Source organism: Ixodes scapularis, unplaced genomic scaffold (genome assembly GCF_016920785.2).
Source record: "Ixodes scapularis isolate PalLabHiFi unplaced genomic scaffold, ASM1692078v2 ptg001986l_1___fragment_3__unscaffolded, whole genome shotgun sequence".
NCBI classification, from domain to species: domain Eukaryota; kingdom Metazoa; phylum Arthropoda; class Arachnida; order Ixodida; family Ixodidae; genus Ixodes; species Ixodes scapularis.
Window position 1 is genome coordinate 274,332 of NW_024610225.1, and position 22,615 is coordinate 296,946.

General features: G+C 46.2%; 1 protein-coding gene across 1 annotated transcript in view; it reads right to left on the bottom strand.

Moving 5' to 3' along the window:
• Positions 1–6,774: 6,774 nt before the first annotated feature.
• The window catches only part of LOC120845831 (phospholipid-transporting ATPase ABCA3-like), a 61,059-nt gene continuing 45,218 nt past the window's right edge, over positions 6,775–22,615 (bottom strand). Inside the window, exons 5-6 of the mRNA XM_040217400.1 lie at positions 12,545–12,764; positions 6,775–7,128 (exon numbers count right to left, since the gene is read on the bottom strand). Coding sequence (XP_040073334.1) covers positions 6,775–7,128; positions 12,545–12,764 — 574 coding nt within the window. The remainder of the gene's footprint in view (positions 7,129–12,544; positions 12,765–22,615) is intronic.

Below are 22,615 nucleotides of genomic sequence, written 5' to 3' on the forward strand. Positions count from 1 at the left end.
GATCGACTGAAGTGCTTTTCTCACGGGTGCAATGCGATATTTTAGTAGACGATCATCTTGATCGACGCCCGGACTTTCGATAAACCATATTTTGCATCACACTCCACTATGAATTCTTAAAGTGTCTGAAACTCATTATATTTCAAACAAATGCAGTATCAGAATATTGTATTTATTCACACGATCCAAACGACGGCGCCGGATTGGCCGGCAGGCGTGTGGCAGACGGCATACTTCTTGCATTCGTCGTCTGCTGCAGGCATCTTGAGGACCGGAACTTGCAGTCGTAAATATTGCAGAAACAAGCGATTACCGGTACACTTCTATCGAAACATATAAAACATTCAAGTTTTCTATATTTGTGATTTTTAGAAGTTTAAATCGTACTCCTTATATTTGAACGGTCGGGTTTTCGTAGCGAAACCTAGCCACATGTATTTGTCCATAACGACGACCCTAGCAACGGTTTGTTTGGACCCATGACGTCACACTTACGGAGTCAATGGTGGGCGGAGTATGACAATTCCTGTTTCCTTCGCGTTTTAGGCCGGTGGAGGGGGGGGGGGGGGGCTGAGTGAGGAGCGATGTGATTTGAGGGCGAGACAGTCGAGATCTACCTTACCGTCCCCACGACCGCGATAACGATGCCCAGGGCCGGTCCAACACCCACCAGGGCACGGGTTTATCCAAAATTTTAACTCGGGGAAAGGGGGGAGGGGGAGAGAGGGGGAGGGGGGGACGAGAAGAAGGAGGAAGGGGGTGTATAGCTTTGTGTGTAGTTTGCGCAGGAAATTCTTGGGAGGGGTAGGGGAGGGGAGCTGGGGACCAACACCTTTTAAAAATAAGGCCGTAGCGCTCCGATTAATTACGTCACAATGTCGGAGGAAGGAAGGCCATCGCGCAACTACGTGAGAAAATGTCTGCTACCGACGCATATTGACGTGAAAAAAATGTTTCTTCTCGAAAGGCGCGGGAGTGTTCGTGCGCGTTTATCCGACATTAATATACGCTTTAAAAGCGCAGTCTTGTACAATTTATATTTTATTACAATTTATTACAATATACAATATATATAAATTTGACTAAATTTATATTTTTGATCATCCCCGTAACCGCGGGACTACGCGCACTCCCGCTGCTCCCCGCACTTTTTGAATGAACCGGCTCCGAATTTCCGATGCGGCATTTTCTCTGGTACGGGCTCCGATTCTGGTAAATTTACGTCGTGTGCGAGCTGCTGACTGTCTGAAAAGGAACCCTGAGACATTTCAGAAGGGAAAGGAACCGAAACGATCCAGTCATCGCCGCAGGGAGCGCACACGAGAAGAAATGGGTCGACAATGTTAAAGGGGCCCTGCAGCAACTTTTTGATGGGTTTTTAATTTGCACCGAGCCTGAGCGCACTGAACGTAGTAACTTTAAGAAACTTTTTTTCTCTCAAATTTCGCTTTATTTTAAAAGTTATAGGCAATTTAGAACTACAAAAACGAGCAAAAAATAACCTCCTTCATAACGTCGTAGGTCCTGGCTTGAGTGGCGGTGAACTAGAGGACTGGTAAGCTCATCGAGCGCTCACGGCTGCCGCACTCCGTGTCGACGGCTCGAGAGGGCGCCACTAAAGCACGTGTTAGATAGGCTGTATGAAGCGGGCGGCCAGGGCGGCTCGCATTGCATTTGCTGCGCGATTAAAAACTAATTCGGCATAACACTTCATTGGCCACAAACGACAGCAAAGACGGGGTAAAGATTAGTTGAGAACGGGAGCCACTTCGCGCTGTCATACCGGCAAATGGCTAAATCGCCAACCAAACTTGCGCCGAAGGCCTTCGGAACGCTCGGAACCGGTCGGATCCTCGAGCCGGTATACGACCGCAGCGCCGCCGCAAATGTCCGGGACCTCTCTACGCGCGCCGTTCGTCGGAGCCTCATCCCACTAGCACTTTTTAGTATGCGCCTTGTATCTCTGCCGCTTGGTGGCGGGTTTGTCGACGGGTCTTTTCTTGTTTCGGTGCTTTATAAACTGCATTTGCTTCTTTTCTGGTCTAAAATACTGAACAAAAACTACTTTCATACATAATCGAAACGGTTCGCGACACTTATATTTTGTATCTCGACTAAATAAAAAAAAGAAAAGCTTTTAGCGGCTCTGACCAGTAGTAAGCCCAGGACCGAAGACGTCACATATTGCGCGCTTTCGGCAACGCGGTTCGCCATCGTAGGTGGAGGAGGTTTCGGCCTCGTCCGGTTAAAATATGACGCACTGATGTTTCGTTACTCTCTCCGTGCCCGCTGGCTTGCTCGAACCCCGAGAGACGTGGAGACCGCAAAAAAGGTAGACGCTTAATTATGATTGCAGGGCCCCTTTAAGCCGCTCGTCCCACACTGCTGCTGCTGCTCTCGTGCGTGTGTGGTTTTTTTTTTATTTTTTTTTTTATCTTCATACCCGTCGTTTTGTATTCGTCACCACAGTCTCGGGTATTTTTTTTTTTTTTTTTCGCTTGATATTACAGCATTTACGGGGATTCGCGAAACAAGTCCTGCTACGGTTTGAGTGACGTGTGTGGCAACTAGTCAACGATGACACGGGCCGATGACCTCTCTATCTCGACAGGTTGGTTTTGGTTTTGGGGTTTTTCGGCGCAGCAGCATCGGGCCATAGTGTGCTAGAAACATTGTGTAAAGGGAGCCTACATTCTTTAAGGACAGACTAAAGCCTCAAAGCGGACCTTACTAGGAACTAGACTTATAATTTCCGCAGAATATTAATTTCTTCCAAAAAATTGGAAACTTGTGAGACTGGGACAAGAGGCTCGTCACCCAGTAAGAGTGCCAAGTGAAATGGTACATGTTTCCGATAGAATATAGAAAACCAGGTTCGACGGTTCTCTTCAAAGTGTGGACAAACTATCAAAATGTGAAGTATACTTAATGGTTCAGAACAGAAGTCACAGGTCGGTTCACTCTCCCTACGCAAGAGGTAGCTATGGGTAAGGTGGGTATGTCCTATTCTCAATCGGCATAAAACTATCTCATAAAAACGCTCTCGGTGTCTGGCACTGCGCCACTCGCTCAGGATGGGCTTAATCATATGGAGTTTGTTTTGCAGCTGGGAATCCCATTCCCTCTGCCAGGCATATTTTATTTGCCTTTTTAGTGGTACTCCGTAATCAGTAGCACGGATGCTGTTATGGTCAACTGTCCTATCTACACACGCAGAAGCTGCACGGTCAGCTAGCTCGTTGCCTTCAATGCCAATATGGCTAGGGACCCAGCAGAATTCTATCTGTATTTTCTTTGCCAGTGCTTGTGTTAGTGTATTACAAAGTTGCACAAGCAGAGGGTGCTTCCAAGATGTTGGAGAGTTGAGTGCTTTCAGTGAGCTCAGATAGTCGGAGAAAATGACAGATTTTCTATATCGATGTCTGACAATGTGGTCAACTGCAGTTATCAGAGCATAAAGCTTGGCAGTAAAAATTGAGGCATTTTCGTTTAACCTTTTTACAGATCTGTAGCCCTCGCCGATAGCAGCACAGCCAACGTAGTCTGTGGTTTTTGATCCATCAGTAAAGAAATGCTTGTAGCCATTGTACGAGGTACACAGCTTTAGGAATTCTTGCCTGAGAACACTAGGGTCAACTGTATCTTTTTTGTGCTTGGTCAAAGAAAGATTACAACAATTATTGGCAACTTTCCAGGGTGCAGTTCTTTGTTGAATTTCAAGGACAGGAGAGAGGTCATCAAAATTGTATTGTTCTGTAGCAATTCTTACAGGTAGTGCAAAGGGAGGGGTTATAGATGGTTTGTGCTGAAATAAGCGCTAATAGTTTATATTTTTAATTATTTCATAAGCAGGATTTTGCGGAAAAGAACGGAGTCTTAGAAAGTACTGACCAGCGAGAAAAAGTCTACGTCTCTCGAGCGAGCACTCGTGCGATTCAGCGTACAGGCTAAGTACCGGCGACGTACGGAATGCCCCCGTTGCCAAACGGATCCCCTGATGGTGAATAGGATCAAGCATCTTGAGGGCGGATGGTTTCGCAGATCCGTAAACAAGGCTTCCATAATCCAGGGTAGAGCGCACTACAGCCCTGTAAATTCGTAAAAGACATACCCTGTCCGCGCCCCAGGTGCGATGTGAAAGAACTTTTAAAATGTTTAGTTTCTGCTGGCATTTCAGTTTCAGTGCCTTGATATGGGGGCCGAAAGTAAGCTTGCTGTCAAACGTCACACCGAGGAACCTGTGTTCCGGTCGGACGGGAAGGGGTGTGCCATTTATGTGGAGCGATGGTTCGGGAAACATTCCCCTTCTCCGGGAGAAGCAAACAGCCTCGGTCTTGTCAGCAGAAAACTTGAAACCATTCTCATCAGCCCATTTACTCATTTTATTAATGGTTACTTGGACTTGGCGCTCACAGATAGCTAAATTACATGACGAAAAGCAGACCTGGACGTCATCGACATAAAGCAAGTAGGAGACCGAAGGTGGTATTGCTCGGGACAGAGAGTTGATTTTAATAAGAAAGAGGGTAACGCTCAGGACACATCCTTGTGGGACTCCATTCTCCTGGATGAAACATGACGAAAGGGTTGTTCCCAATCGCACCTGAAAGGTGCGATCCTGCAAAAAGTCTGCGATGCAATTAAACATATTCCCGCCAATAGTCATCTTGATAAGGTCTTGAAGGGTACCGTACCGCCAAGTGGTATCGTAAGCCTTTTCAAGGTCAAAAAATACTGAAAGGCAGAACTGCTTGTTTATAAAGGCCTCTCGGATGGCCTTTTCCAATCGTACGAGGTGGTCGGCACTGGACCTGGCGGCACGAAAGCCACGCTGTAAATTGCTTAAAAGCGAGTTCCGTTCAAGAATGAAGATAAGCCTATTGTTAACCAGCCGCTCGAATGTCTTTCCCAGGCAGCTAGTCAGGGCTATAGGCCTATAGCTGGAGGCTTTACTTCTGTCTTTTCCCGGTTTGAAGATAGGGATCATCGCAACAGGAGCATGCTGCTCCTGTTGCGATGATGGGGCCTTTAGGTCAGCCGCCAAGTTCTCAGGAGAGGCCTGGGTGGCCCTAGTCTGCAAGCGTGGTGCAGGGCCCCTGTGCACCACCTCCGTGTAACCTCCTTTTGCGAGGAAGGATAGCTTCTTCTTAGCGTCCAAGTAGGGGATATTCTCCTTTGCCTTTAGGGAAAGAATTTCGTTTTTTTGACACCAAATGGGACAGGTGCGGGAGTAAGCTGGGTGGGGCCCACTGTAGTAACTACAGCGGGCCGCTGCCTCACAGATGTCAACAACATGTTCCAGGCTTACAGATATCGCACAAGTTTTTTTCCCTCGGCAACTGCATGTCGCATGCCCAAAGCACTGGCAGCGGAAGCAGCGTTGCTGGTTGGGGACATAGGGACGGGTACAACACTTCACAGTTTCAGGGAGGGTGTGTCTCTTAAAAGTCAAGATGACGTGCTTTGATGAGGTTTCCTTGCCATCCTTCCGGAACATGATACGTTTAAAAGCGACAACACCGGCATATTCAGTCCTTCCAGGATTTCTTCCTCGCTAGCGTCGAGGAAGCCGTCTTCAGAAATGACTCCACGGATCGTGTTGAGCTTCCGGTGAGGACTCGCGGACATCTTGACGTCAACTATGCTGGTCATCTTGGAGAGTGCCTCACTTTGGACTTCCGTGTTTACTTCAACAAGAAGGTCGCCGGAGTAAATTTTTTTTTTTTGCTTTGTATAAGAACCTGATGAGGTTTTCTAGCACCTTGGCTACCACAGGGGGGACAGTTTGGACACTGGTTTGTCTTCGAGGTTCGAGTGGATCACAAAAAAAGCTTTGTAAATGTCCCCATTTCAGGGGCTTCCCCAATGAGTTGCTGCTCAGGGCGAGGCCTCTTGGAAGCCTGCCTTAAACCGGGTTTAGAGAGAAGGGGCGCCTTATGAAGGGCAGAAATTTCGGCATCTAGCGAACCACCCACCACGGAATCCAACGATAGGATAGGTAACATCTCATAACAGTTCTGGCTTGTCTCTGTATGTTCTGTTGCCACCGAAGATTAGCTGTGGCCGCCAAAGAAGGTGAAATAGGAAGGAAGATGATAAGAAGAAGGTTAGATATAGGAGAGAAGAAAGGCGACTGACTCAACCATCCTGGTCAGGCCAAGCTGTCTACGAGAAGCAGGGGCCGAGGGTACCCCATGCTCAGCTCAACAACCAGGATCCCCTTTTTCCCGGACACGGGTTAAGCCACGCCCAGCCAGACGTGGGGGGGGCGAACCCACAAGGCTCGGGGTTTGTATTGACGCCACTCACCAAGCACCTATTAAAGCCCTGCATGCGGGTATGATGGCCAGCGTGGCTGTGGTCCGTGGTGATGCTACTCTCCAAACACCTCCTTTCGTGTCAATGCATTTTTTAGCTCCCGCGGTGCTGCAGTTCTATTCTGCTGCAGGGACACCCTCTCGCGTGAAGGAGACAGTTGCAGCACTAAGAAATATAAGCTAGCCTTGAAAACGTGCCACAATAGTTGACGCCGAGTAGAGGCATTTTCACTGTTTTCAAATCGACGGCCCAGCGTGCGACCCCACAGAGCGAACGTATCCGTGGCTTCGGGAAGCGAGCAAAGCATACGGTACGTATAGGTAACGAACCCAGAAGATGGCAACGGCCAGAAGCCCTTTTCTGGAATGGTCTTATAGCCGGTGTTGGTCAAGGTCGCGATTCGATTTTGATGCGAGCTGTTCTGCCAATAACCAAATATAAATTCTTTTTTTTTTATTATTGGGAAATGGGGTGTTTTGGGGGAGGCGGAGAGTGGACGTATGAGGATGGGCTCCCGTAGGCGGCGGCCTGGGGAAAGGCAGAGCGCGGCTTTTCGGCCCGGTACATGTCGGGCAGCTGTTGAGCGTCGGCGGGGGCCACGAAGGGCGCGCCCGACGCGCCGGGCGACAGGGCCAGCGACGGCGTCGGGGTCGGCTGGGACAGCAGGCAGCGGTAGTAGGCGTGCTGCAGGGTGGTGGTCACGCGCACGTACTCCTCGACGATGCCCAGCTGGCGGCGCAGCTCCTCCAGGCACAGCATGATCCGCTCCCAGTCCACCTTGTCGTCCGTGACGCGGAACCTCACGCGAGTCTGCGTGCGCGAAGCCAGCGCGCCTGGTTGCCTATCTAGATATTCTAGGCCAAGTTCCTTTCATCACCTAGTGGGGTACTGTGTAAAAATCGCACTTGTTTCCATACTTTTTACTCACTGCGATTTATCGTTTTTTTTTGCGTGCGTTTTGATTTTGTTATGTTCGGTTTGGTGCAGCTTAGCGTGGTTGTGAATGCGTTCAACGACCGGGCATCCCGTCGAATGATGCGAGTATTTGATGTTCAGGGAAGCGACGTGGCTGATTCACGCGACGTCGTATAGCGGTAGGATGAGGTTTGTCCCCATTCGCTACGCTCCCTATAAAACTTTTCTACACGGGCGCCGCCATCTTGAAACGCGGAACTTCCGACAGGCTGGAAAACATTGTTTTGCTCCGGCCACATGACTGGGAGAAGCTCAGGTTTTAATCGCGACTGTTTCTTTTTTTTTTTAATATATTTTTACTTGTTCTAAATTGTAAAGCCTTGCTTTTCTTATCCCGGATTTCCCAACTACGTGGCAGGAAACGAAGGTATAAAAAAAATACTTTTTTGATGTGATGGAGAGTTGTAACGTCAGATGCCTCCTCTATCCTTTGGTGCGTGACGACGTTATGAGATCACCTTAGTTGTGGAACTAAGGCGGAGGGTACCACCCCTCACTCCCTTCAGTCCGCCTCCCGCCGTTTGAAGCGCCATCTTGACTTTCGTTTCAAAACTGTGTGTTCCATAGAGTACGGTGTAACGCCATCTAAACGATGTGCTTCGAATCGTGCCTATTCCATAGGCTACACTGCAGTTACTATAGCAGCCGTCCCCCCCCCCCCCCCCCCCAAAAAAAAGGGGGGGGGGGGGGGGGTGTCGAACGACGGGAGGCAAGCAGCGAGGAGAGGGGTGGGGTATTGCTCGTGTGCACGCTTAGTCTATGGGCAGTTCCGTAACTGAGCTCATCTAATAGCGTTGGTGCGTGATCCGCAACGTGACGTCTTGAGAGAACGTGTGCGGTTACGCTTTGTGATTCAGAGCCAGCAAGGTGCGCCTCCCGTCAGTCATATTTAGTCCAGCTGCTTGCACTCCGCCCCCCCCCCCTCCGCCCCCCCCCCCCCCCCCCCCTCTTCCCGTCGTGGAGCCGTGAAAAGACTCTGGGCTGCGAATTTCCGTTTTGGTTCCCGCTGAACCGCTTCGTAAATGTAATTAATTACCTCAAACAACGTTTAGGTATGATTAATTCGCTTCTATATGATTCAGTGTAAATCACTATGTCTAAGTATGCCTCCAGTATGTTTTGTATACAAGGTGTCACAAGAAAAATTACGAGGTTTTTCTTTTGCCGCAAAAATAAACTATAGGCATCGCTGAACGCTCATCCTCCGCCCAAAGGTAGCGCTAGGGGTCACAACGAAATGCCAAAGTTTCAGCCCGATCCGATAAGTTATTCAAAATTTATTAGTGATTTTTTGAAAATTTTAATGGGAGGATGGCGGCCCACTGAGTTTTCGTATACATGGGTCTCTATAGCACCAGAAACAGAAAACGGGCCAAAATAGGCTCCATTTTCCCATTGAAACACTCAGAAAAGCACGCATAACTTTTGAAAAAGTTATCGCATCGGGCCGAAACTTTGGCATCTGGTTGTGACCTCTAGTGCTACCTTTGGGCGGAGAATGAGCGTTCAGCGATGCCTAGTTTATTTTTGCGGTGAGAAAAACCCTATATTTCTTCTTTTTTTTTTGACACCGTGCACTTACGTAAAGCCTAGCAGTATTGGCTATGTATGCTTGATGTGGTCCTTGGCGGGTGTGTAACGGTCTCTCGTTTTGCTTTAGTTTTACTAGTTTCGCTTAGAATCCAGCCTTTAAAGGGATGCGGAACCGAAATCTGGATTCCACAAGACACGGAGGCAAAAGCGTGCTACCGGGATGTTAAAAACAACAAAACATAACTCGTACAGCGATATCTCAAACAGATCACCGTATTTTTCAAAAAAAGGAGGCGCATTTGACAGATATATGGACGTTTTGTTTCTCCGAGAAGAGTCGAGAAGGAGTGAGAACGGCCTCGCGTCTTGTACGCCTCGCCGCCTTGAGGGGGCGAAGCGAAGAGGAGAGGAAATGAGATTTCTTAACATCACGCGCCTCGTCGCCTCGTCGGCGTCGTTTAATTTCGACCTCTTTTTCTGAAAATACGGCCGGCCATACGAAATATCGCCTTACGAGTAGTGTTCTAGGGATTGTAGCGTCCCGCCTACAGCTCTTGCATTGTTTTCTGAAATCCAAATTTTGGTTCAAGATCCCTTTAAAGACATTCTACGTGAAAATTTATATGTATCTTTGTCCTACTGATCAGGGCGAAAGTTTAAATGCGCAGCGTGTTGTCAGGTGCGCTGGGTGTTGCTGAATTTGACAGACGCTGACCCGAAGACCGCCAAAGTTAGCGGATGGTGGCCACGTGACGTCATCAGATAGACGGGGTTACAGTATGTTTATGGTGTCGCGTCGTGTAGTGAGTGACGTAACGTGACGTGGTCAGCTGGTTGGAGTCACGTGTTCAGGTAATGCTATGACAGCGCGTGACTACCAGCTAGCTGATAAGGTTAGGTGTCTACCGCCCCGCTGACGAGGTCACCTGCCCAACGTCCTCCATTTGATGGAAGATTCTTAGCACTGAAAGTTAGCAACTCCGCAACGTATTAAAGCGGACATGGGACGTTTTTCTGTAGATGTCTCAAGGCGCCACGTAATGCTTCATTAGGGGATTCCAAACCTCAAATAAATACCGTGCTCAATGAACGCATAGAAATGTTTAGGGTTCCATGCTGTTAGAGGAATGGTTGCTAAATTTAAACTTCTTGCTGTAGTGCCGACGTTTTGTCTCTAGGTCACTTGAGATCGAAATATGTGTAACAGTTTACGGGAACCCCGCGCTGTACTGGCACCTCCTGTTTAAGTTACACTATTCCTGTGGGCTGCGAACAGTAGTAGTGGCAAGCGTAAGGAAGGGGGCAAAGAATACGTGTCGCTGCCGTGTGGTGGAGCCAAAGAAGCATTCGCAAACTTGTTGTGCGGTGAAGCCCAACGCAAGCTACGAAGCAACTCGCCAGCGATCAACTGGCAATACTTACCTCCTTTCGTCTCCGCTTCGCGTAAACTCTTCGGATTGGCTGAGGTGCCTGCCTCTTTTTGAGAAACATGCTCGGAACTGCTAACCTAGCAACCATTTACTGAAGATAAACCTCGTCTTCTTCCTCATCCATTCGTTCCGAGATATGTGACTAATGGGTGTGGGAGAAGATCATCAGTGAATGGTTGCTAGACCAGCAGTGTGTTTATACTCTTTCTCTCTCTCTTTTCTTCGTACTTCTTCCTGCATTTAGCTGGCATATTTTAGAAGCTTGAATCACCAACTAGCCAAGTATCGACGGACGCACGACGCACGAAGCAGACGACCAAGCGTTCGCGCTAGTTTGCACTGCATCAGAGCTTCCTGGTCGCGATTGATTATGTTTCGGTATTATGTCGCACCGAACTCACTTGGAAACAAGGCGGCCACATTTGTAGAAACATTGCACAAGTTAGAAACCATTTCTTTTTGTAATAATAATTCAAATACACCACAATAAAAAAAAAACATTCAAACAGTCGCTTGGAGGTGTCACTAACCCGTTCGTGCGTGTCGTGGGATGGAGTATCGGGCATCGCGTAACTTATAACCCGTTCGCACATCTCGTGGAGAGAAGCCGACAGGCATAGTGTAACTTATATAGGAGGCACTGGCTGTACTTGTAGGATCTATCCGCATGAATGTCACAATTTCGACATTCAGCCTCAATATTATACTTCTAATTATTAGAAAGTTGTGATGAATAGATATTCAAATATAATTTCGTGCTGTCTACACTTCGTTTATCTTAAGTTCAGACGCAGCCGATGCTACATGCGCGGGCATATGACCCTGCACAGTGCCATAGCCTCTTTTATACTGACAAAGCCTGGCAGATCGCCTCGAGAAGCGGCCACCGAAATGGAAAAGGTGGAATGCAGACAACTGATGAGAGGAGAGCCACCTGACTGGCGCCCAGCTTCGGCGAGACGCCGAAACACACTTCTCGCGAGCGAACAAGTGTGTTTCGGGTCCTCACGCTGCAAAAGTTGTGCGCTGACATCCAGGTTCTCCGAGAAATGGCTCTTTGATGCTCTGTGCTATCCGATCCTCGCTCTCCAAATCTGCGACCGTGCAATCTATGCCTCCTTCGTCGAACTGCCAGTCTTTGTGAGTATAGGCGACGTGAGCGATCGAAAGCGTCGCTGTGGTCGGCCCTTCAGGATTGGCCGAATGCTGACTATGACGTCAACAAAGGATTTCTCATCGACAGAAATAAGAGGATTGTAAGAACTTCAATGTTTACGGTGTTGGCAGTGTTGCTTTAAGAGCGCTATGATTTCAGGTTTCCACCATGCCCGTTACAAACACCATCGAACTTGTTGTTCACAAGGTAATGACGTCACGAAAGGTAACCGAACGAGGGCGCCACCGAAACATCTCGCCGCTAATACAGCAGGCTATGGCAGTGCTTGCACTGCACGAGAGCGCGCGTTTGGCAGGGGCGTTGAATGCCCGGAGCTCGCTCTTGTATCTTCTGCTACGCTCACACTCAAAGTGAAACGGAGTATACGTAGCAAGATACTCGGACATATGTATATACGTCTGTATTTATGTACGCCTTGACATGAGTGCCTCGATGCGTACCTGAGGTACAGTTCTCTCCTACCTTGTACGAAACACGCGTATTGTATCTTATCTCGTGGAACCTAACGGCAATCGAAAGACACCTTTAGACGTAGCATTCAATGGAGCATCCCTAGCGGATATGTGCCCGCTTATCGTCGTAATCGCGGCTGGTCGGTAAACACCGGGATTTCGGTAGCCGTCTAATCATCGTAGTGCGGCGGGGTGGCGATAAGCATAAATTGCCCGGCCGGCAAAATCGCTGATGTGTCTCAGGCTCCAGGGTCGATTCCGGCTTTGAGAGAGCGGACTCTCTGCTTGGGCAGAAGAGTCCGCTCACTCATTGAGCGCTACGTCATGAACCAGTTTCACTTCTGCCGCGGGAGCGCTGGATGCCAATGTTGGTTCAGCCAACGGTGAAACCTCTATGCCAATATTGTATACAAAAATTGCGGTGGCTTAGCTCGGCTATGCCTGGATTTACGTAGCGTGAGCTTATGCGCACAAAATGAGCGCTCCCCCTCTCCTTCCCCCTCCTTCAAAAAAAGAAAGTTCGCGCGTTTTATGCAAATTAGGTGAGCACTGTGCATTTTAACGTGATTGTCTGCAACCTTGTTTTAAGGGCACTCTAGGAGTAATTTTAAAGCCCTAGCTGTCTGCAAGACTACATGAACCATGTTCGACCAGCTCACCTGTAGCCTCGTTTCAAAAATGTCCCGTTCAGGGAAGAGCCCCTCCATCTCGTCGGCGATCGCCTGCTCGGCGGCGTCAGCCAGGCCCTCCAGCCCCGCCAGCGAGAACGTGAGCTCGTACCCCGTCTCGGCGTGGCGCGTCTCGTACAGCGTCGAGGGTCGCACGCGACCACGGTGCAGGAACATGGTGCGCTTTCCGATGGCCTCGGCCTCCTCGATGCTGCGAGCGGGTCTTCGATTTATGCATCCGGTCATAGATCATAAAAATACTTGCTCAATGCAATACAACATATAAGCTAACCGAGAGAAAAATCTTTTAGCCTTTCTACTTTGGTAAGAAGGAAGACCAGCGAAGCTGGCCGCAAGTCGGCAAGCCAGAGTGAAGAGGCTCGAAAGGTTGCCGCTATCTATGAGCGATGGCGGCAACCAGACAACCGGCTTCCCGGTTTCCTGGTTGTCGCCGTCGCGCATAAATGGCGGTAGCTGTCAATAGTTCTGTGTCATCAAGTCATTTGAGGACGGACACGATCCTCGGGAAACTAGCCCTTAACAGCTCCGCTCTAAACAACACATATACATCGGCTGCCCATAAAAGGGTTCTCACAGGAGAATTGTTGTAATTTTTGACTGAACCCTTGCTAAAACTAACTTGCTTAATATAAACAATGAATTATCTCCACATTTATACTTTCGACTAAAAAAGTGTATAAACGTGGTTGTTTTCTTAGGTGATAATCTAGTCAGTCAATTGGTGGGCTTCATCTTCTTGGCAGCAAACCACTTGGTTCGACACCTTGTCTATGGCCGCTCTCGGTTTATGACCACAACGTAGCTGGGGCGGGATGTCAACAAATGTGGTCTCAATTCCAATACTGGCAGTTTGTACCTCCTTCCACAGTGCGTCTGCATAGGATTTCCGAAAAAGAGGTGGGGATACTACTTTCTGTGCATCACGGTAGCTCAGCTTTTGTAGGGCCTGAGCCGTACAATTTTATTCTTATATTGCCTGGATCGGCTGCTGCGCGCGTAGATAAGGCGTTCACCCCCGCAGTTTACACAATGGAAAGAGCGAGAGCACTACTTAGAATAATGTTAATTGCTGGAGCACTCTGCAGAGCGTTCCAATCATCGACATAGTGCAGTTTGGTTGCCGCGCCGATTTCACTTGAAGCAACGAAGTGGGCTATACTAGTTTTTTTTTTTTTTTTTTTAATTTCCTCTCCAGTGAGTGGAAGGGCAGGGACAAAAATTTACTTCAGTAGTTTGACGAGATCCCTGCCCGAGTTCAAAGGGTAGGGAACGCAGTGATGCATACATAGAAAACGAGCAAAAATATAACTATACACACTATAAAATGAAGCATTTATAAAAAAAAAGCTAAGTGGGTTCGAATGCGTTAGTGGCTGAACATCACAGATAGGGAAATCTAGGGTGCCTACATATTTCCGCCAGTCCGCTGTTTAGGGTGGAGACAACGTTTGTGGTACCTGTTGCCGACAAACCAGTGTTGCCTACCTCGTTACCATGGCAAGCTCCGCTGTTTTGGTCGACCATTTTGTCTCCCTCGCCGGTCGTGCGCTCGGACTACGCCGCTAATCCTCGTTAGGGCTAGGGAGCGCTCACCGCTCTCGTTCCAATGGCGAGGTTTCGGCGTTCAATGCCGGTCTGTGGCGTTCCATTTTGTCGCGGAAACTCGCGTTTCGATAAAAGCAATGCACACTTCTTGCTCGCAGCTTCAAAATATGAAACACCCTAATAAAGAGAGCGACAGCCACGAATACCGCCATCCCGCTACGGTGGACACCGTAATCCCGCTGAGCCTCCGACCCCTCTTATGAACGGAAACGGAAGTGGCCTCAGTGTTGCCGGTGTGTCGAGACTACAGAAACTCAACGTTGTGTACGTTTAGCGAACTAAGAAGTGGGAAAGAATGGTGGTGGGAGAGGATCTGGGAAAGGGTAACAAGAAGTTGGCGCCACCCTAAAGCGGAGCGGAAACATGTAGGCACCCTAGGGAAATCATTTGCGACTTTGTGACAGCTTTAGGTATGAAATGATATTGTACCAATTCGTTTAGTAATTCAGGTAGGTTTTGTTTCACTTATTGGTGTTCATATGTTGTTTGATATCTCGGGACAAACCATTTATGTCGTGTATTATGAAGTGTGAAATGCTGGTTCAGATTCAGAATTTAAAGTACCCTGTTGGAAAATATTGATGATGGAAAGATGACGGAAAAGGCTCATACAAGCGTAACCGTAATATGGGACATCCTATACAAGCGAAAAAGGCGGCTCCAGTATAGTGAAATAAGGCGGAACGATACAGGTGGGCGGAACCATACGAGCGTGTCGTATTATGGGACATCCTATACCAGCATAGTGGATTAAGGCGGAACCATGGAGGTGGACGGAACCATACATGCATAACGTAATATGGGACATCCTATACCAGCAAAAAGGCGATACCAGCATGGTGGAGCCATATGGCTCCAGCATGTTGGTTTCGCCTTTTCACTGTTGTACAGGGCGATTTAGTTTTAAGCTTTACATATATGTTTAGAAAGGTCGTGAAAGCTAAATTAATGCGGTTTGTGCAGGCGAGTTATACGGCCAGGCGTACGTAGTATAGGGACCTAGTCGTAACGATCAGTCAGATAATTAAATACAATTTGTTAATCAACTTTTTAATTAGTGAAAATGAAAATATGGTTTCAATTAGAAACTTGCTGAGTCATTGAAAACCACAAAATCAAGTTTTTTTTAGAAGGATATAATGCAGGGGTAGCGTTTTATGCATTCTGTAAAAAGCTTTATTTGGATGAGTTTCTAGGTTTCAGTTTCTTACCAGAGCTCATCTCTGCGCCCACGGTCCTGTTCCCCAGGGGCTTAGACACGCAACACACGTGCGCCTTGCTTCCCTTCATCCTACGAGGGAGGCGAGGGGGCGGCTTCGCACTGTGGCCACTGGGCAGCTGGACCGCAGGTGCAAAGATGCGCTCTGGTAAGAAACCGAAGTCTGGAAACGCGTCCAAATTGACCATTTTTTTTAGAACGCCATAAAATGCTACTCTTGTCTTATATCTTTACAAAGAAAATTGATTTAGTGTGTTTTGATGATGCTTAGCAAGTTTCTAATTGGAACCATGGGTCTATTTTAACTGATTAAAAATTTCACGAACATACTATACTTAGAGAGAGGCTGAAGCAGTTTTCTATTTGAGAAAACACTTAAATCTTCTTCATTCGACCTCCAGAATCTCAAATATCAAAATTATTTGCTAATTTAATTAATCGAGGCTGCATAGTCATTTTTAAAGCGCTGTGAAAGCACTTCCCTAGAGAGCGACGTCACAAGAGCAGCTTTCAAAATCTTTGTTCACGCATCTTCAGCGCCTATCAAAGCTATGCACGCACATGCTATTTTTTAAAAGGGCAGAAAAATGTGTCACGACTGGTGCCAATGCCGGAGAATATACCTAGAAAACTTGCGATTGGACGAGCGGCCCTTAAGCGACACACGCTTGGCGGCCGAAAGGTCTTCTTACGATGTCACTGTTGGTAGGATGTTTTTGTGTGTTTTCTGACGTTTAGTTATATCTTTGAGGAAAACGAACGGGATATTCAGATTCGCGGGATAAAACTACGCTAGAATGAACCTCCATCTAGTTTTCTGAAAGAAGTCTGGCACATCTCTGTAATAAGCCGACGGATCATTACAAATTAGCCTTTTATACTATGCCGCCCTGGCCATATAACTCACGTGCACAGACCGTGTAAATGTAGCTTTTACGGCTTTTTTAAAAAAAAATCTGTAAAACATAGAAAAAAACACTGTAGAATGTCCCCCAATACGATACGATTGTATGGTTCCTTCCCCGCTTGCATTGTTCAAGAAAGACTTGTGGACATCCAGCATTTCATTGGAATGCTGGATGTCAGCGAGTCTCTACATCAGTGAGTGGTTTCAAACAAGCATGATGTTTGCACACCAGTAAGCTCTTATCCGAGGCTCACCAAGAGCACTAAGAGCAGAGGCGAAATGTCGTGACCTGGTAAATTTGGTTGCAGGTATTTATTTTTACAAGAACTGCATGCAGCAAAGCTTAACTTTGCTCAAAAGAAGATTATTAAAAATTCAATACTGAACAATGGTGTCCCTTGAGCTGTCAGACCAAACTCCCACTCTTGCCACTCAGGAGTTCCTAACTTGTGCGTGGAGGATCAGCATAACCCAGATTTGTGCTGCGAGCGCACCTGCAATATAAAAGTTGAATAAACATGAGATGAAATATGAGACGTTTACAATTCTCTGTAACGTGAAATTAGAGCACAGATCTTGAAGAGGAGGATGGGAGGGTATGCCCCTCCTCCCCCTCCCCTCCTCCTCTTCTGCTCCCTCCCATTTAGCGGGAAATTTCCCTGAATTTAGCGGGAAAATTTCCCCACTAAATTTAGCTGGTTAAGTTTCCCCCTAAATTTAGCGCAGAAATTGATGTCACATGACCTCAACACAAATGCAGTTTTTCCGCTAAAAGTAGCGGGGAAAATGACGTCGCATGACCGTGTCACGTCATCCATAAAAAAATTCAGTTTCTCAGCTAGACTTAGCGGAAATATTAACGTCACATGACCACAACATTAATTCAATTTCCTGCCAAGTTTAGTTGGGCGGTTACGCCGACAGCGACGCCGCAAAACGCGGAAACGGGTGCTAAGAGCTGCGCTAAAAACTAAATGCATCAGGTGAAATAAAGTGAACATTAGAGATACTGTAAGAAAAAGAAGAGAATCTAAGATACCGTTCTCAGATCCTTCCTTTTGTCCGTTCTCAAATGTTTTGATTTCAAGAAATGTTTATCTCTTTATTCATACACAGAGAACCCCTCCCAGTTTCAGCATGAATGCAATAAATCAATGCAGACTAGACCTTGTAAACTATAATCCACATGAAAATGAATGTTTGCCACATAGTCATGTATGAGTCAGTAGCTCAGATCTCTAAATACATTTGTATTGAGGAACATTCTTGAATAAAACTTCTGGGCTTCGAATTCAACAGTTTGTACTCCCATAAGGAACACTGTATGGCACTGATTTCTTTTTTTTTTGTGACACATCAGAAACAGCACAGCACTGTCATCCTCGCATACCTAACAAGAATTTGTATTTTTTTTTTAGCATGGCATGTACTATTCTAATGCTCATACAGCATCCTTTAACAAAATTTCCTTTGTAGAGCTTTTTATTGGCTCTTATTTAGCTCGCACGACAGATTCGGTACCTTGAATTCTCACTTGGCATCAACAGTTTTATATATTAATGTAATAGCGAAAGACAAGATGTATGGACTTGAGTACGGCTCAGCAAGCACAGATGTTGAGAAAAGTACTGAAGAAAACTCAAATGTCAAAATAAAAATAAGCTGGAATGTGGATACAATTATGGACATGGTCATGAATACAGTTAGCAGATTCAATATGAAGAATGTGTGTTAGATGCACGCTCAAAGAAACCTGTTGCATCTATATTCATTCAAATTACTTTGCAGAACCCAGCGCTGCAGTCTCAGGTGGGAGTTCGCTGAATGAGTCTACTGAAAATGAGTGTAGACGGAAAAAGCAGTTTGATCTGCGATAATGAGCATTACATAAGTGACATGTCATTATTACTGTTACAGTGCCGAATGTTCCAAACTGTCAGTCGCATCATTCTGTGAGTTCCCTCCGTACATTACAGGGTTTGGCTCTCTCGAATGCTTTGCGAGAAAAATGATGAACTGGAAATATCTAGAGTAGTTCTAGAAAAACTATTTCCAGAATCTTATCTCAGCATCGCAAAGAATATAAAAAGTTTCTAAAGACAAGGTTAGTGCAGGAGTTGAATAAACTAAATACTTTGTTTTTCGAAACCATCTTGCCGTAGTAAACGTATGAAGTTCCCCTAGGTAGAGCTAGTCATTACGGATGATTGTGCCCATTGCGTACCATAAAAATTTAATTTGCGACCTACAATATTTACAAACTCAATTAACTCTGAATAAGTGGACCACTTGGCATTAAAGATTGGCCTCACCATGACTGTCTGCCAACATCTACATAATAATTTGCATGAACCAATGTATTTCAAGAAAATATTTGGTACGAGCTGCTTAAAACACAAGAGCACTTTTTAACAAGTGCTGACTACGTTAGAAAACATGATTTTGCTTTGAAGACGGGGACATAGGAAGGACAGACACCACAGAGTGCTAACTTTCAACTGATTTAATTCAAGAACCTCAGCGTAGAAACACAATGCGTCACCGCACCACATCTCAACCAATCCGTGGCCCTGCCACGGACCGCAAGTACGCCAACTCCTTATCCGCCAAGTCAATTGACGCCACACTGACACAACACATGCCGGAACTATTTATAGCATCAGCCTCCATAATCTCTCTAACAGTCATATCTTTGTGCCTAGCAAGAACAGTAGACTGAGCAAATAATGGTTTGCACTCGCAGTCATGATCTGTCGTGTCACTGTCATGACTGCGGGTGCAAACCATTATTTGCTTCGTCTACTGCTCTTGAGAGGCACAAAGATAGGACTGTTAGCGAGATTATGGAGGCTGACACTATAAATAGTTCCAGCACAAGTTGTGTCAGTGTGGCGTCAATTGACTTGGCGGATAAGGAGTTGGCGTACTTGCGGTCCGTGGCAGGGCCACTGATTGGTTGAGATGTGGTGCGGTGACACAGTCCGTTTCTACGCTGAGGTTCTTGAATTAAATCAGTTGAAAGTTAGCGCTCTGTTGTGTCTGTCCTTCCTATGTCCCCGTCTTCCAAGCTCAATCATGTTTTCTACCGCACTTTTTAACACTAATGGAAAGCCTGTAGTGGGCCACAACTTAAGCAGTTTTCACTTCATTATAAAGAGCAATCACACATATGTGAACCATGAATATAGGCCTGCACTAAATTTTTTTCTTAAGCTGAACGTGCTATGCTCTGTTTACTATATAAATCTTTGCAGAGCTGACAACGTGCAAGTTCCTGTTTTTCTATATTTCACATGTCCCGACTGGTGGGTGTGGTAGGGACATAAGATTGATGACACCAACGAAACACAATGATTATTTTAAGAATTTGTTTGGGTATAGCACGAGCAAGGCGATCTGCGAGAAGTTATTTCTGTGACACCGTCGAACCTACATCTGCGGGCTTTAAGTTCACATGATAATCATGTCTGCAGACTCCTTTTTGTAATTGGAATTTCATCCAACCCAAGATTTGAATATGTTTTTTTTTGCATTTTAGGCTTAGTAGTGCTTTTGCTGTTCTATTAATAGGTAAGAAAAATGCTTATTTCAAGTGGCATACCTAACGCCTGGTGGCACGAGGACTCCCCTGTCGTGACGCTGATCGAAAGTCACAGGCAGGGAGATACTGCAATGCTCTTGTTGCTGGGATTACCTCCCCCATGGTCCTGGCCAGACCACAGAAAAAGATTGAGTCCAAGCTTGTGGCCACTAGGATCTCCAGATCTCGAGGCACCCAAGTAGCTGAAAATAAAAACAAATCACAATCAAGTACTTGGCAGAGCTACATTAGAATGGCTAGCATATTCTTTCGTGATCAGCACATAGATCCTCTTATTTTAGTCATAGTCACCCACCAGGACAAGGCTACGTAGGCGTTAAAATGATGGGTACCGAATTTAGGCGAATGATCAAATGCATTCATTTAACCCCCTTTCGCCCCAACCTGAGAGACTTCTGTCAAATATTCACATTCAACTGTAAAGACTACAAATAAAACTACTACTGCAATGCAAAGCCGTATAGTGGGAGAGTTTAGCCAGCGGGTGTGGCAACGAAGGCGCCGGAGAGGAGGAAAGGGAGGAGAACGCCGAAGGAGGGATAGAGAAGGCAGCAAAGAGGCAAAGAGATGACCGCCATTTTGACGCAAAGCTGTCGGCACGGAGCACTGTTGAGGCTATGAGTCGTCTGCTACGGGCTTATTTATTTTTTTTTGTCTAAATAAAAGTCCGTTCAAACATAGAGGAACTTCTTTTTTTAGGTTTTTAAGCCACCGAGGAATAACACTATATCATTTTATTGCCAGAGCCTGCCAAATAAAAGGAAAGAACCGAAATTTGAATATCGATCCCATGCCGGGCGAATGAATGAAAATGGCGGCCCTCCCCGCTCAGCTGGGAGCAGCCTAGAGTTCACGCGCATGCGCTCACGCCTCTTGCTCTGTGCCGCGGGCTGATCAGCTCACTCGGAAGGAAGACGTTACGGCAGCGAAATCATCGACTGCCAGACTCTCCCCATATATGGCTCTGCTGCAATGGAAAGATTTTCCTACCCTCGTGCTCAGCGAGTGTCGACTGTGGATACAACTCCAGTTCATACACTCGCTGAACATGAGGGTAGAGTGTACCAGCAGAGGGCAGGTGTCTGTATACAAAGAGTTTAGTTGGCACACCAAGAGGCTAACGAATAAGAATGGGTACTACTCTGAGCAAAATGCCAAAAAAGCGTGGATCTCGGCTTGACACTAACAGCGGCACACAGTATCTATTTTACTGACAAAGGGGTACTAAATCATTACTTTCAGCTACCTAACTAAACTAAATATTCTTCCCGGCTTGCTTTTTAGGAAAATCTCTAAATTTGCAAGAACTACTAAGACAACGGCTAAAAAAAAAAAAGCAATGGCAAAACCAGCAATCGAATTTGCCTGCTCTCCAGTAGCACGACATCTATGGCAGGCAGACCTGCAGATTGAGCAAGCAGTTTAAAAAACAGAGTATGTCCTATGTATAATTTTTTTTATGCTGCAAAGCAAGCGCTGGAAGGAGGTTTCACGACATTAACGAAATTTCTTGCAATCAGTTGAGAACAAATTACAGCAGTGAACTCCTTGCTCCTGGCATAACGTTTTAGTGTTGCCCATGGAAACTCACATAAATTTGTAAATAAAAACAAAAAAGACTAACCTTCATAAAAAAAAATCTGTAACTGTGGCAAAGAAAAGTTACCTTGAACAAAATATGTATAATACAGTTGTACAGCGTCCATTTGCGTGCTTAACCAATTTTGAGGCAAATCGGCGACAATGAAAAGAAGACGTTTGAGTACAATTAAGGGAAAGACAGAAAGGATGCATACCTACAACAAAAAAAATTTAGAACGACCACGGGCAGGAAACTTTGGTGAGGCTCTCTGAGCGACTCCCTGATATGGGCCTGCGCAGACCAGAGAACAAGATCGGTCAGAGCTTGCAGCCGTAAGGTGCTTCATACCATGAAGTTACAGAAGCAGGTGCAATTGGAAGCAAAGTGCATTTCATTTCTCTGAAAAACGAAGAGTTTAATAGCTCGTATGCATTCATAAGGTGATACAGTCATGAATGCACAGACTTTTCAATGCAGCGCTATATCACCAACTTGTTAACCATGCCGGGCAACACTAAAAACTGAGAGCATTATTTTAAAGTATCTCAGCTTAAAGTTAACCACGACAGAAGCTTCAAGCCATCCTTGCAAATTCAGTGCACAAAGCAAGCCATGTGACCTTCTAGTTGGACGCCATGGTACGTCTAGCTTATAATCATGTGTCATGCTGTTTTAGCTGCAATGGCTTGTAGTGTCAAAAGTGGTCCAGCTTAAAGAGACTAAAAGTATAGACGTTTATGAGTGGGGCCCTCACCTAGTCTGCAGCTACATTGCGAAATAGGACGTTCCAACCGGGATGTTTGCTGCCTGTAACCACACGATCAGCTTGTGCAAAGCGATTGTTCCGAGCTGAATAGATATCCTCGACAGTGCCATTATTTGACAAGCATTTCTATGAATGTTAAACATGATTGACTTACAGAGAGACTCCACCTCAACGACTAATGACTTGGGATACCTAACTGAATACTGATATATCAACTAAATGCAAAACAATTACCTGGCAAGCATTAAATTTTTTAAGAGGCTGGGTCGACTCTGCATTAAGTTGAAGGAGTCGATGCGTAATAGGACAATACAAACAAAAATATGCCTTAGAATTCCTTTTGCACCCCCAAAATGATGTG